The sequence below is a fragment of the Pristiophorus japonicus genome, chromosome 12 (assembly GCF_044704955.1).
Source record: "Pristiophorus japonicus isolate sPriJap1 chromosome 12, sPriJap1.hap1, whole genome shotgun sequence".
In the NCBI taxonomy this organism is placed as follows: Eukaryota; Metazoa; Chordata; class Chondrichthyes; family Pristiophoridae; genus Pristiophorus; species Pristiophorus japonicus.
In genome coordinates this window covers 206,141,619-206,157,306 of record NC_091988.1, presented here as the reverse complement: position 1 = coordinate 206,157,306, position 15,688 = coordinate 206,141,619, and the positions used below count along the sequence as shown (strand labels likewise).

Genomic DNA, 15,688 nt, shown 5'->3' with positions numbered 1-15,688 from the left:
GATCGGGAACGTGCTGCCTGAAAGGGCGGTGGGAGCAGATTGAACAGTAACTTTCAGACAGGGAATTGGATCAATACCTGGAGGGAAAACATTTACAGGGCTACAGGTAAAGGGCGGGGGCAGTGGGACTAATGGGATCGCTCTTTCACTGAGCTGGTACAGGCATATTGGGCCCCTCCTGTGCGGTGAGATTCTCTGGCGCTGGGTGGATAGAGCCTGTGGAAGGGTAGAGCGGGTGGGAGGTCCGAGCGGTTCGCTGGGTGATGGAGCAGTGAGGTAGGTGGCCAGAGCGGCAGGAGGGTCAGAGCGGGGGAGGGTCGGAGCAGGGGAGGGTCAGAGCGGGGGAGGGTCAGAGCGGGGGGAAGGTCAGAGCGGGGGGAGGTCAGAGCGGGGAGAGGGTCAGAGCGGGGGAGGGTCAGAGCAGGGGAGAGTCAGAGCGGGGGGAGGTCAGAGCGGGGGGGAGGGAGAGGGTCAGAGCAGGGGAGGGTCAGAGCAGGGGGAGGTCAGAGCGGGGGGGAGGGAGAGGGTCAGAGCGGGGGAGGGTCAGAGCAGGGGAGAGTCAGAGCGGGGGGAGGTCAGAGCGGGGGGAGGGAGAGGGTCAGAGCGGGGGGAGGGTCAGAGCGGGGGGAGGGAGAGGGTCAGAGTGGGGGGAGGGTCAGAGCGGGGGGGAGGGAGAGGGTCAGAGCGGGGGAGGGTCAGAGCGGGGGGAGGTCAGAGCGGGGGGGAGGGAGAGGGTCAGAGCGGGGGAGGGTCAGAGCAGGGGAGGGTCAGAGCGGGGGGAGGTCAGAGCGGGGGGGAGGGAGAGGGTCAGAGCGGGGGAGGGTCAGAGCAGGGGAGAGTCAGAGCGGGGGGAGGTCAGAGCGGGGGAGGGAGAGGGTCAGAGCGGGGGAGGTCAGAGCGGGGGGAGGTCAGAGCGGCGGGAGGGAGAGGGTCAGAGCGGGGGAGGTCAGAACGGGGGGAGGTCAGAGCGGGGGAGGGTCAGAGCGGGGGGAGGGGGAGGTCAGAGCGGGGCAGAGTCAGAGCGGGGGGGGGGGAGGGTCAGAGCGGGGGGAGGGGGAGGTCAGAGCAGGGGAGGGTCAGAGCGGGGGAGGGTCAGAGCGGGGGGTCAGAACGGGGGGAGGGGGAGGTCAGAGCGGGAGGTCAGAGTGGGGGAGGGGGAGGTCAGAGTGGGGGAGGGTCAGAGCGGGAGGTCAGAGCGGGGGAGGGTCAGAGCGGGGGAGGGTCAGAGTGGGAGGTCAGAGCGGGGGAGGGGGAGGGGGAGGGGGAGGTCAGAGCGGGGGGTCAGAGCGGGGGGAGGGGGAGGTCAGAGCGGTGGGTCAGAGCGGGGGGAGGGGGAGGTCAGAGCGGTTCGCTGGGATTGGTCTCTGCTACTCTCCTGGTCCAGCTGTGAACCCCAGCCATAATGAGATGCAAATCGGCCCAAATGTCAAACATATATTTACATGTGAAAGGAGCAATTACACATTAAATCCCTAAAGATTGGGATTTGCAAAAGCTGATCCTATAATACGATTCTCTTGCGATAGCCAGTAACGGGGATCAGGAATAGTGAATGACTCCCATCTGCTAAACAGCTGTACATTAGAATCATAGAAATTTAAAGCACAGAAGGAGGCCTTTCGGTCCATTGTGTCTATGCCGGCTATAAAAAAGTGATCCAGCCTGATCCCACTAGCCAGCCTTGGTACATAGCCTTAAGGTTCCGCCACTTTAAATGCATATCCAAGTAACAAGTAAAAGATTGAATTAATCAGAACATTCTGTTTCAAAATTAGCTGCAGCTTATTGATTTACTATTAACGTCGAGGTCCGTGACCTCACTTCTGGTGCAGCTTCCAGTCTCCAGCCCCAGGGGTCACGACCTGGAGCTGAATCCCTCACCATCAATAGCCTGGGGGTCACCACTGACCAGAAACAATTGGACCATAAATACTGTGGCTACAAGAGCAGGTCAGAGGCTGGGTATTCTGTGACTAATGTCTCACCTCCTGACTCCCCAAAGCCTTTCCACCATCTACAAGGGACAAGTCAGGAGTGTAATGGAACACTCTCCACTTGCCTGGATGAGTGCAGCTCCAACAACACTCGAGAAGCTCGACATCATCCAGGACAAAGCAGTCGCTTGATCAACACCCCATCCACCACCTTCAACACTCACTCCCTCCACCACCTTCAACACTCACTCCCTCCACCACCGGCGCCCCCTGGCTGCAGTGTGCACCATCTACAAGATGCACTGCAGCAACTCGCCAAGGCTTCTTCGGCAGCACCTCCCAAACCCGCGACCTCTACCACCTAGAAGGACAAGGGCAGCAGGTGCATGGGAACACCACCACCTCCACGTTCCCCTCCCAGTCACACACCATCCTGACTGGGAAATATATCGGCCGTTCCTTCATCGTCGCTGGGTCACAATCCTGGAACTCCCTCCCTAACAGCACTGTGGGAGCACCTTCACCACACGGACTGCAGCGGTTCAAGAAGGCGGCTCACCACCACCTTCTCAAGGGGCAATAAATGCTGGGCCAGCGATGCCCACATCCCGAGAATGAATAATAAAACACAGTAGTGAAGAAAAGAATTGAAATATTTCTGTAGCCTAGAGCTTCCGAGAGTGTGAGGGAGGTAATGATTCAAAATTATTATAAAGCATTTGCTCCATCCTATATTTTTTAATTTAAATTTGTAATTTCTTCTGTAGTTCATCCCCTCGCCCTCCCCGGGAACGTTCCTCACCACAGGATTGTTTAAGTTCGATGATGTTGGGTTTCTTCCCCAGGAGCTGGTAACCCTTCACATCCGACACGGTGCATTTCCCAGCTGGGAATCCTGTGCATACTGATTCACTTCGATGGAGCCTAGTTCAGCACCCCTGCTAAATAAATGGATCTCCCAGTGAGGTACAGGAGTGGTCTCAGTCTGTGCGGAGTGAACAGGTAACAGCAGAGAAATGGCAGGTCTATATTCCCCAGGACATTGTCACTGCCGCTGGCCCCACCCAATAACCAAACACATGCAATCCCTGGGGGGCCCTGCACTAACGCCACTTACAGACACTCTCCTGCTATCCTGGGCAGAGTGTGCAAGGCCAGGGTCTGGGACTGACACTCCATCACTCTGCCTGGCCCAGAAACACGCCAGTCACATCAATAGGCCCACACAAAATCCTCGCTCAACAACAAATCATCACAAACATTTTAAACACCGATTGTTACTGGAATTATCTTAATGTTTTAAATCCCCCCCACTAACATTCTTGCAAACACCTCATTACCGCTCACACTTCCATTTTTATGAAATATTTATAACTCACTAATCCCAACGTTCCCTCAAGATAAATTATTTAAGTACTTTATGTAAATGACACATTCCGAATTAATCCCTGCCAGAATCATGTTACAGCCTCATAAACCTCAAGTACACAAGATTCAGAATCAACTTTTACACCTCGCACTTCCAGTTTGATTTTTAAAATTCCACCTAATATTCTCCTTTTTTTCCTTACTGACTGGTGCAAGATGTAGTCTGGGGCCGGAACCCTCCGGAACCAGTCCTCCTGGGCCGGAACCCTCCATCCCATGGATGCCTTGCTGAAGCAGCCATTATTCCTGTGTGAGCCAGGACAGTTGGCTCCAGTGCTTACCTTAACCAGGCCTGCTCTTGTCCCAACAGCCACACGTACTTCCAACAGCGGTGATCAGATGGTGATCAGAAATGGGAACATCCCACTTTCCCCTCCCTGATCTGGAGCCCAGAGATGCTGACCCAATGGATAGTCTTCCCAAGCCACTGGGGGAACTCTAAAGGCAGTTTTAACAAAAAATATTTCTACAACAGGACTCCACAAGAAAGGCTCGCCTGATGGTTCAACAATTAGAAAGAAAATGACTTGCATTTCTATAGCGTCTTTCACGATCACAGGACGTCCCAAAGCGCTTCACAGCCAATGAAGTACTTTTGAAATGTAGTCACTGTTATAATGTGGGAAACATGGCGGCCAATGTGCGCACAGCAAGCTCCCACATACAGCAATGTGATATTGAAATAATAATAGTTTAGTGATGAAAATCAAAGAGAAAACTGGGAGAGAGGTTGCACAGGGTGGACGAGAGAACAGTACTGAGGCAATTGTGGGACCGGGGGGAATCAGTCACCCATCGCAAAGCAGCAATTGCACAGGCCCTCAATGGACAATGAGGGAGAGCGGGAAACGTGTGGGGAGAGCAGAGTAATGTTCCAGGTGCTCCTGCTGTTTGTTGCAGGATCCGTCAGATGGTATGACGTATATGTGTGTTCCAGCTTGTGGCCAACATAACGAGACAGTCCAAACACGCAGCACGGCAAACAATAAATTGTGCCGGGTCCCAACCTGCTAAATTACAATTCAACAACTTCCACAGGATTACTCCTTCCTTTATTTATCGTCTCTCCTTTCAGTGTCCAGATATGTTACATCACCCTGTCCCTTTTACCAAGTATTCTGTCATAACTTATTGATGACAAGCTATTGCATGAAAGTTAATTTAAAAATTCTCCAACGTTTTTAAATTGAATATAAAATTGCCTCAGGAGCAGCCTCGGTGAGCAGTCAAGGAGCACGGCAGCGTATAAATCCAGAGCAGCATTCACTTTGTGGGTTCAAACCCTACTCCATACACCCGATACCATAATCCAGGCCGACACACCCAGTGCCAGTACTGAGGGAGCGCCGCACTGTCGGAGGGGCAGTACTGAGGGAGCGCCGCACTGTCAGAGGGGCAGTACTGAGGGAGCGCCGCACTGTCGGAGGGGCAGTACTGAGGGAGTGCCGCACTGTCGGAGGGGCAGTACTGAGGGAGTGCCGCACTGTCGGAGGGGCAGTACTGAGGGAGTGCCGCACTGTCGGAGGGGCAGTACTGAGGGAGTGCCGCACTGTCAGAGGGGCAGTACTGAGGGAGTGCCGCACTGTCGGAGGGGCAGTACTGAGGGAGCGTTATTACAGTTCTGTGTTCACACAGTACTAACCGTGAGCTATACACACACACACAGACACACGCACACACAGTACTGAGGGGTGTGGCTGTCTTGGTCTCCCTTGGGCACAGTCCGGGCTCACATTTGAAGAATGAAGCTGTTGGCATGGTACTGGAGGTTAGGCAACAATACTCATCCTTCAACAGAGGTTAGGGAGCAAAGAACCAGGGTCAGGGCAGGGGTAGGAGAGAGGTGACGACAGTCCATAGATGTGTTTTGAGGAATTGGAAGAGGGTTGGACCGAGTGATCTTTTCGTGTTGCAAACTTCAACCCCTCTCTGATGTTACTACAGGTCTGTGTTCACACAGTACTAACCCTGAGCTGTACACGCACACACAGACACGCACACAGACACACACACAGACACACAGATCATCATCATACGCAGTCCGTGTTAACTACGTGTTGAGGAGGCACAGCTACGGCTCAAGGTTTACGATCATTACTTTGGTTTATCTCTCAGATCTGCAACCTCGGTGTTGAAAAGACTGCGACTGGCTAGATGAGTTCTGGGGCTGTGACGGCAATGCCTGCATGAGTTGGCTCTGCTGTCTCCATGCGGTTGCATAGATTGCTGATGAGGAGGGGGCGATTACTGGATTAGTGCAATAATGGCAGCTCCAAGGCCGATAAAAGCTCACTGGCCAGTTCCGTGTCTCTCGGGGCAAAGAACGTGACTCCTGACCTGTAGGCAGCAGGGATGACCACACAGCCCAAGCCAGAAACCTCAGCAGAAGCGACGTCTTCGTAAATCATCCGACTAACCTGACCTGAGGCGAAAAATAAATATCCATCACACAGCCACTACTTCATTTACCAGTATCACCATGGTCATCCTCCCAACCTTCCACTTTTTCCCCTCTAGCCTCCTCCTCGATACTAATCTCATTGCATCGCCTCCAACTCCAACATAGTCTCTCTTAAAACTGTGGAACTCATCACCTTCCCCTATCTTTCTGTACCTACAATTGACAAGTTTTTAAACATGTCCGTGTGGTGAAGGTGCTCCCACAGTGCTGTTAGGGAGGGAGTTCCAGGATTGTGACCCAGCGACGATGAAGGAACGGCCGATATATTTCCCAGTCAGGATGGTGTGTGACTGGGAGGGGAACGTGGAGGTGATGGTGTTCCCAGGCGCCTGCTGCCCTTGTCCTTCCAGGTGGTAGAGGTCGCGGGTTTGGGAGGTGCTGCCTAAGAAGCCTTGGCGAGTTGCTGCAGTGCATCTTGTAGATGGTACACACTGCAGTCACGGTGCGCCGGTGGTGGAGGGAGTGTAGATGGTACACACTGCAGCCAGGGGGCGCCGGTGGTGGAGGGAGGGAGTGTAGATGGTACACACTGCAGCCAGGGGGCGCCGGTGGTGGAGGGAGGGAGTGTAGATGGTACACACTGCAGCCAGGGGGCGCCGGTGGTGGAGGGAGGGAGTGTAGATGGTACACACTACAGCCAGGGGGCGCCGGTGGTGGAGGGAGGGAGTGTAGATGGTACACACTGCAGCCAGGGGGTGCCGGTGGTGGAGGGAGGGAGTGTAGACGGTACACACTGCAGCCAGGGTGCGCCGGTGGTGGAGGGAGGGAGTGTAGATGGTACACACTACAGCCAGGGGGCGCCGGTGGTGGAGGGAGGGAGTGTAGATGGTGCACACTGCAGCCAGGGGGCGCCGGTGGTGGAGGGAGTGAATGTAGATGGTACACACTGCAGCCAGGGGGCGCCGGTGGTGGAGGGAGGGAGTGTAGATGGTGCACACTGCAGCCAGGGGGTGCCGGTGGTGGAGGGAGGGAGTGTAGATGGTGCACACTGCAGCCAGGGGGCGCCGGTGGTGGAGGGAGGGAGTGTAGACGGTACACACTGCAGCCAGGGGGCGCCGGTGGTGGAGGGAGGGAGTGTAGATGGTACACACTGCAGCCAGGGGGCGCCGGTGGTGGAGGGAGGGAGTGTAGATGGTACACACTGCAGCCAGGGGGCGCCGGTGGTGGAGGGAGTGAGTGTAGATGGTACACACTGCAGCCAGGGGGCGCCGGTGGTGGAGGGAGGGAGTGTTGAAGGTGGTGGATGGGGGGGCCGATCAAGCGGCTGCTTTGTGTCGAGCTTCTCGAGTGTTGGAGCTGCACTCACCAGACATGTGGAGAGTGTTCCATCACACTCCTGCCTTGTGCCTTGTAGATGGTGGAAAGGCTTTGGGGAGTCAGGAGGTGAGGCACTCGCTGCAGAATACCCAGTGACGGCCTTGCTGTTCAGCCTGTGATGGGCCTACGGTGGGTTTGATATGCTGGAGGATAGGATGAAGAGCCTTTCACTTATACTGAACGAGGAAACTTTCCCAGAGTAGGGGCTGATTGTTTTAGTGGGCAGAGTGAAGAGGTGAAAGAGAAGCTACAAAGGGGTGCATGGTGATCAAAGCCCAAAGGGGAGAAACTACAGGCCGCAGAGGCTGCTCCACAATCGCTCAGTCACTGACCCTCACAGAGCAGCCGGGTCCCAGCTTTGGTCACCAGTTTGGCCCGAGCTAGCCACTCACACACGGGGCTGGTGAGAGTGGACGTTCAGCCAGATCCCCACTCTCCATCGAGGATCAGATCAGCCTCCCCGGTCGAAGAGCCTGCCCACCCTCACAGGGACAGTGGGCACAGTGCTGTGGAGCTGCAGCCCAGCCAAGTAGATAGAACGTAGAGCCCAGAAACAGGCCATTCGGCCCGACAGGACCATTCCCCAGCAGCCTCCTCCTACTCTAATGATCTCTTCTCGCCCTGCCCACCATCTCCCTCCTGTATGCATAAAGCCTCCCTCAATCTATCAACTCTGCATCGAATGACAAAATATTTACACTGAGAAACAGGCCAATAAATCCAACGGGTGTTTATTCTCCACACCAGCTCCCTCCCACCCCTCTCCGTCTCACCCCATCCCCATATCCCTCTATTCCTTTCTCCCTCATGTGTTTATCCAGCCTCCCCTTAAATACATCGATACTATTCACCTCAACCCCTCCCTCCCTGGGAGAGAGTCCCACATTCTCACCCCTCCCTGGGAGAGGGTCCCAGATTCTCACCCCTCCCTGGGAGAGGGTCCCACATTCTCACCCCTCCCTCCCTGGGAGAGAGTCCCACATTCTCACCCCTCCCTTGGAGAGGGTCCCACATTCTCACCCCTCCCTGGGAGAGAGTCCCACATTCTCACCCCTCCCTGGGAGAGGGTCCCATATTCTCACCCCTCCCTGGGAGAGGGTCCCACATTCTCACCCCTCCCTGGGAGAGGGTCCCACATTCTCACCCCTCCCTGGGAGAGGGTCCCACATTCTCACCCCTCCCTGGGAGAGGGTCCCACATTCTCACCCCTCTCTGGGAGAGAGTCCCACATTCCCACCCCTCCATCTGGAGTTGGATTTATTGATGACCATCCGATATCGATGGCCCCCTGGACCAGCGAGTACCCGGAGACTCACCCGCAATGTCCAGCTGCAGCCACGGGGGGTGGTCCTGGAGTTGTGCGAGCACAGGGAGCACGGAGACCCCGGACAGCCGGCTCAGGACGTCCTGTCGCTGGACCAGCAGAAGCGAGTCGCTGCACAGGCGCTGAGTCACCACGCTGCTCGTCTCTGCGCACAAGGGAAACAGCGTTAGACACGCGGGCTGCCCACCTCTTCTTACCACAGGGCCCTTCAGTCAATCACAAACTCAGGGAACCAGTCACACGGGAACTCCCTTCCCCAGTTCACCATCCGCTCCACGCACAGGATCCACACCTCGACACACGTACCAGACTCCCAACCAGGCGCTCCCAAAAACTCCCTCAATTATCCCCCAATTCTCTTTTACAGTATCAGCCGTGGCTCAGTAGGCAGCACTCTCACCCCTGACCCTGAAGGTCGTGGGTTCAAGCCTCATTCCAGATACATGAACCCATAATTCAGGCTGACACTCCCAGTGCAATACTGAGGGAGCGCCGCACTGTCGGAGGGGCAGTACTGAGGGAGCGCCGCACTGTCGGAGGGGCAGTCTGAGGGAGTGCTGCACTGTCGGAGGGCAGTACTGAGGGAGCCCCGCACTGTCGGAGGGGCAGTCTGAGGGAGTGCTGCACTGTCGGAGGGCAGTACTGAGGGAGCCCCGCACTGTCGGAGGGGCAGTCTGAGGGAGTGCCGCACTGTCGGAGGGCAGTACTGAGGGACCCCTGCACTGTCGGAGGGGCAGTCTGAGGGAGTGCTGCACTGTCGGAGGGCAGTACTGAGGGAGCGCCGCACTGTCGGAGGGGCAGTACTGAGGGAGCCCTGCACTGTCGGAGGGGCAGTACTGAGGGAGCGCCGCACTGTCGGAGGGGCAGTACTGAGGGAGCGCCGCACTGTCGGAGGGGCAGTACTGAGGGAGTTCTGCACTGTCGGAGGGGCAGTACTGAGGGAGCCCTGCACTGTCAGAGGGGCAGTACTGAGGGAGCCCTGCACTGTCGGAGGGGCAGTCTGAGGGAGTGCTACACTGTCGGAGGGCAGTACTGAGGGAGCGCCGCACTGTCGGAGGGGCAGTACTGAGGGAGTACTGCACTGTCGGAGGGGCAGTACTGAGGGAGCCCTGCACTGTCGGAGGGGCAGTCTGAGGGAGTGCTGCACTGTCGGAGGGCAGTACTGAGGGACCCCTGCACTGTCGGAGGGCAGTACTGAGGGAGCGCCACACTGTCGGAGGGGCAGTACTGAGGGAGCCCTGCACTGTCGGAGGGGCAGTACTGAGGGAGCGCCGCACTGTCGGAGGGGCAGTACTGAGGGAGCGCCGCTCTGTCGGAGGGGCAGTACTGAGGGAGCGCCGCACTGTCGGAGGGGCAGTAGTGAGGGAGCGCCGCACTGTCGGAGGGGCAGTACTGAGGGAGCGCCGCACTGTCGGAGGGGCAGTACTGAGGGAGTACTGCACTGTCGGAGGGGCAGTACTGAGGGAGCCCTGCACTGTCAGAGGGGCAGTACTGATGGAGCGCCGCACTGTCGGAGGGGCAGTACTGAGGGAGTGCCGCACTGTCGGAGGGGCAGCACTGAGGGAGCGCCGCACTGTCGGAGGGGCAGCACTGAGGGAGCGCCGCACTGTCGGAGGTGCTGCCTTTCGGATGAGACGTTAAATCGAGATCACATCTGCCCTCTCAAGTGGATGTAAACGATCCCACAGTCACTGTTCGAAAGAAGAGCAGGGGAGCTCTCCCCGGTGCCCTGGCTAATATTTATCCCTCAACCAAAATCACTAAAAGAGAAGGTCTGATTGTTTATCCCAATGCTGTTTGAGGAACCTTGCATAACTATAGATAGCATCAGGACATCCCAAAACTTCACAACCAATTAAGTACTTTTGTGCACACAAATTGCACATGTGGCAGCCAATCTGCACACAGAAACCTTTCGTAAATCTTGTTACACTACCTGCCCCTCTGTGTAATGTAGTTAAATCTAAACTCTGTCCCACTCCCTGCTCTTTCCCCATCATCCTGAACATTTTTCCTTTCCCACTATTTATCCAATTCCCGGTTTGAAAGTTACTATTGAATCTGCTCCCACCGCCCATTCAGGCAGCGCGTTCCCGATCACAACTCGCTGGGTAAACACATTCTCCCCATCTCCCCCTCTGGTTCTTTTGCCAATGACCTTAAACCTGTGCCCTCTGGTTACTGACCCTCCTGCCCCTGGGAACAGTCTCTCCTTATTTGCTCCATCAAAACCCTCCATGATTTTGAACCTTGCTATTAGATCTCTCCTTAACCTTCTCTGCTCTAAGAACAGCCCCAGCTTCTTTCATCCCTTCATATAACTGAAGTCCCTCATCCCTGGGACCTTTCTGGTCAATCTCCCCTGCACCCTCTCCCAGGCCCCGACATCCCACCTAAAGTGTGGGGCCCAGAATTGGCCACAATCCTCCAGCTGGGGCCTAACCCGTGATGTATAAAGGTTTAGTGTAACTTCTGGCTTTTGTGCTGTATTCCTCTGTTTATAAAGCCCAGGATCCCAGATGCTTTTTTAACAGCCTCCTCACCTTGCCCTGCTAGTTTCAGCGATATGTGTACAGACACCCCCAGGTCTCCCTGTTCCTGCACCCCCTTTACAATCATACCCTTTTGTTTATATTTCCTCTCATCATTCTGCTTGGCTTGTAATGTAGGTACCATGGAGTACTTGTAACAGGTCTGTATTGTACACCACTAAAGGTGTGATTCCTGAAACACACTGATCCAGTATTGACGACTTTAATCTCCTTAATCCAGGCATTTTAAGAGACAGTAACAGATTGACAGACTCGGAGTAAGTGAGAGAGGGAGCTCAATTAGACACACAAACTCCATCTCATCAAATGACATTAACCCAGAGCCTCTGCCTACCTCGACATCAGAGGGTGGTGGGGGTCTGGAACTCACGGTCTGAAAGGGTGGTAGAGGCAGAAACCCTCACCACATTTAAAAAGTACTTGGATGTGCTCCTGAAGTGCCGTAACCTACAGGGCTACGGACCCAGAGCTGGAAAGTGGGATTAGGCTGGGTAGCTCTTTGTCGGCTGGCGCGGACACGATGGGCCGAATGGTGTAACGTTCTCTGATTCTGACATTGAAAGTGGAGACAGAAGGAATCAATCCTTACACCGAAATGGAAAACGGAGAATTACATTCCATTTTTCTTTTTCAATTTGTTCAGAAAGTAACATAAATATGATTCTGTCCCATTTTACAGTAAGCCCCAATGAGTTATCGGTTTAGTACTGTTAATACTCGGAGTATCATGTTGGCCACAGATCAGCTTTTACCGTGTAAATCTGGGTTACCAATCTGCCTGGGGCAGGGTGGGGGGGCGGGGAGGGAGGGGTTCATGATGGGATCGAGAATCCAAGTCAAGCCTCCTGTACCCACCTACTTCTAAGGGATTGGTCATGTAAATCCCGTCAGGACCCACTCCGAAGATCATCTGATGGTGCCAGGCGTCTGGGATCTCCTGCCCCTCTGGCACCGCTATTTGCATGTTCATGGTAGCTATGGCAACGGCCCCTTTCTTCATCCAGCCCGCCAGCCAAGCCAACAGTTCCACACTTCGCTCCGGGTAGAAACTGAAGAACCGGCCGACGACCCTTCCTCCACTCGCCATCTCCGCCCCCTCGATCAGCTGCTGGTGGGTGGCCCCTGAGACAGAGAGTGCACATCATCACCGCCCGTCCTCGTACCATCCCACCCTCATACCGTACCATCCCGTCCCGTTCCCTGTCCCGTCCCACCCCCGGTCCCCATTCCCCGTCCCGTCTCTAGTTCTAGTCTCCCCCCATCAGTGGAAACATCCTCTCTGCATCCACCTTGTCAAGCTCCCTCATAATCTTACACGTTTCGATAAGATCACCTCTCATTCTTCTGAATTCCAATGTGTAGAGGCCCCAACCTACTCAACCTTTCCTCATAAGTCAACCCCCTCATCTCCGAGTGAACCTTCTCTGAACTGCCTCCAAAGCAAGTATATCCTTTCTTAAATATGGAAACCAAAACAGCACGCAGTACTCCAGGTGTGGCCTCACCAATACCCTGTATAGCTGTAGCAAGACTTCCCTGCTTTTATACTCCATCCCCTTTGCAATCCTCGAGCCTGTTCCTCCATTTAGTTTGATCATGGCTGATCTGTACCCGAACTCCGTTTCCCTGCCTTTGATCCTTTAATACATTTCCCCAACAACAATACATCAATCTCAGACTGGAAATTTCCCATTGACCCCCAGAATCCAGAGCCTTTGGCGGGGGGGGGGAAAGTGTTCCAGATTCCCAGCGCTCTTTGTGTGAACAAGTGCTTTCTGCCATTACCCTGAGCAGCCGGGCTCGAATTCAAAGGGTACGCCCCCTTGTTCTAGATTCCCCCCCAGAGGACATAGTTTCTCTCTATTAATAAGAACTTAAGAACGTAAGAATTAGGAACAGGAGTAGGCCATCGAGCCCCTATTGACCCCTCAACCATCGAAACTTAAGGGAATACAAGCCAAATGTATATAATGTTACTCTTCAAACGCTGGTGAATCTGTGCTGTATCTGCCTTAACCCGATCAAGCTCCTGTCACACCTTCAAACAAAACCTGCAAGTTAGATTGGCAGACCCTCCCTTCAGGAACTAATATCTTTATGATTTTATTTCTATCCAGATGTTCCACAATCTTATCTTTAATAATGGTTTCCAGAACTTTACCCACAATGGATGTCAAACTCCCTGGTCTGTAGTTCATAGAAACAAGGAATAGTTACAGCACAGAAGGAGGCCATTTGGTGCGTGGAGCCCGTGCTGGGGGCAGGGGGGGAGAGAACAGAGAGAAGGGGGATATTTTTAACTCCAACACACCTCCTGAACTGCTCTTACCTGCAACACTTCGTGACATCAAGTATTCAGGCAGTGGGGCGCCGTGTTTCCTCAGCTTAGTCTGGACACACTTGTCCACAACGTCAGCACAGACCTCGAATCCCAGAGCCTGCAGAACATTGATGACTGCTGTCGCACCACACGCACTCGATCCAATCTGCTGAATCTGCTTCTTCACAGCCTCTGCCCAGCTCCAGATCATCACTGAGGAGCCTTCCGCATCCCGTGCTGACTCCTCTGGCAGCACGTCCTCACGATTCAGGTCATTCAAGTCCATTCTCCTCACAAACCACGCACTGCTCAGCTCACGCTGGCGATAGCAGCAAATCCCAATCTGACCCACAGCCGACCCACCCGAAATATACAGGATGGCGACCCTTCTGGGTGCAGCAAAACCCTACAATACACAGGAAAAACAGGCATGCTCATTGCTTTTCTGAGATTGGAGTCCAGGCATATTGATGGGACAGTATAAGGGGAGTTTTACTCTGTATCTAACCCCGTGCTGTACCTGCCCTGGGAGTGTTTGATGGGACAGTGTAGAGGGAGCTTTACTCTGTATCTAACCCCGTGCTGTACCTGCCCTGGGAGTGTTTGATGGGGCAGTGTAGAGGGAGCTTTACTCTGTATCTAACCCCCTGTACCTGCCCTGAGAGTGTTTGATGGGACAGTGTAGAGGGAGCTTTACTCTGTATCTAACCCCCTGTACCTGCCCTGGGAGTGTTTGATGGGACAGTGTAGAGGGAGCTTTACTCTGTATCTAACCTCCTGTACCTGCCCTGGGAGTGTTTGATGGGACAGTGTAGAGGGAGCTTTACTCTGTATCTAACCCCCTGTACCTGCCCTGGGAGTGTTTGATGGGACAGTGTAGAGGGAGCTTTACTCTGTATCTAACCCCCTGTACCTGCCCTGGGAGTGTTGATGGGACAGTATAGAGGGAGCTTTACACTGTATCTAACCCTGTGCTGTACCTGCCCTGGGAGTGTTTGATGGGACAGTGTAGAGGGAGCTTTACTCTGTATCTAACCCCCTGTACCTGCCCTGGGAGTGTTTGATGGGACAGTGAAGAGGGAGCTTTACTCTGTATCTAACCCACTGTACCTGCCCCGGGGGTGTTTGATGGGACAGTGTAGAGGGAGCTTAACTGTATCTAATCCCGTGCTGTACCTACCCTGGGAGTGTTTGATGGGACAGTGTAGAGGGAGCTTTACTCTGTATCTAACCCCCTGTACCTGCCCTGGGAGTGTTTGATGGGACAGTGTAGAGGGAGCTTTACTCTGTATCTAACCCCCTGTACCTGCCCTGGGAGTATTTGATGGGACAGTGTAGAGGGAGCTATACTCTGTATCTAACCCCCTGTACCTGCCCCGGGGGTGTTTGATGGGACAGTGTAGAGGGAGCTTAACTGTATCTAATCCCGTGCTGTACCTACCCTGGGAGTGTTTGATGGGACAGTGTAGAGGGAGCTTTACTCTGTATCTAACCCCCTGTACCTGCCCTGGGAGTGTTTGATGGGACAGTGTAGAGGGAGCTTTACTCTGTATCTAACCCCCTGTACCTGCCCTGGGAGTGTTTGATGGGACAGTGTAGAGGGAGCTTTATTCTGTATCTAATCCCGTGCTGTACCTGCCCTGGGAGTTTTGATGGGACAGTGTAGAGGGAGCTTTACTCTGTATCTAACCCCCTGTACCTGCCCTGGGAGTGTTTGATGGGACAGTGTAGAGGGAGCTTTACTCTGTATCTAAGCCCCTGTACCTGCCCTGGGAGTGTTTGATGGGACATTGTAGAGGGAGCTTTACTCTGTATCTAACCCCCTGTACCTGCCCTGGGAGTGTTTGATGGGACAGTGCAGAGGGAGCTTTACTCTGTATCTAACCCCCTGTACCTGCCCTGGGAGTGTTTGATGGGACAGTGTAGAGGCAGCTTTACTCTGTATCTAACCCCCTGTACCTGCCCTGGGAGTGTTTGATGGGATAGTGTAGAGGGAGCTTTACTCTGTATCTAACCCCCTGTACCTGCCCTGCGAGTGTTTGATGGGACAGTGTAGAGGGAGCTTTACTCTGTATCTAACCCCCTGGAGCTGCCTTGGGAGTGTTTGATGGGACAGTGTAAAGGGAGCTTTACTCTGTATCTAACCCCGTGCTGTACCTGCCCTGGGAGTGTTTGATGGGACAGTGTAGAGGGAGCTTTACTCTGTATCTAACCCTGTGCTGTACCTGCCCTGGGAGTGTTTGATGGGACAGTGAAGAGGGAGCTTTACTCTATATCTAACCCCCTGTACCTGCCCCGGGGGTGTTTGATGGGACAGTGTAGAGGGAGCTTAACTCTGTATCTAATCCCGTG

General features: G+C 54.4%; 1 protein-coding gene across 3 annotated transcripts in view; it reads right to left on the bottom strand.

Annotated features, from left to right (window-relative positions):
- Positions 1-4,397: 4,397 nt before the first annotated feature.
- LOC139277684 (uncharacterized) overlaps positions 4,398-15,688 on the bottom strand; it is a 32,736-nt gene continuing 21,445 nt past the window's right edge. For all 3 annotated transcript variants that reach the window (XM_070896510.1, XM_070896509.1, XM_070896511.1), the window contains 4 exons: positions 13,346-13,742; positions 11,872-12,138; positions 8,457-8,609; positions 4,398-5,784 (listed from right to left, as the gene is read on the bottom strand). In XM_070896510.1, the coding sequence (XP_070752611.1) occupies positions 5,615-5,784; positions 8,457-8,609; positions 11,872-12,138; positions 13,346-13,742 (987 nt within the window). In that variant the 3' untranslated portion in view covers positions 4,398-5,614. The remainder of the gene's footprint in view (positions 5,785-8,456; positions 8,610-11,871; positions 12,139-13,345; positions 13,743-15,688) is intronic.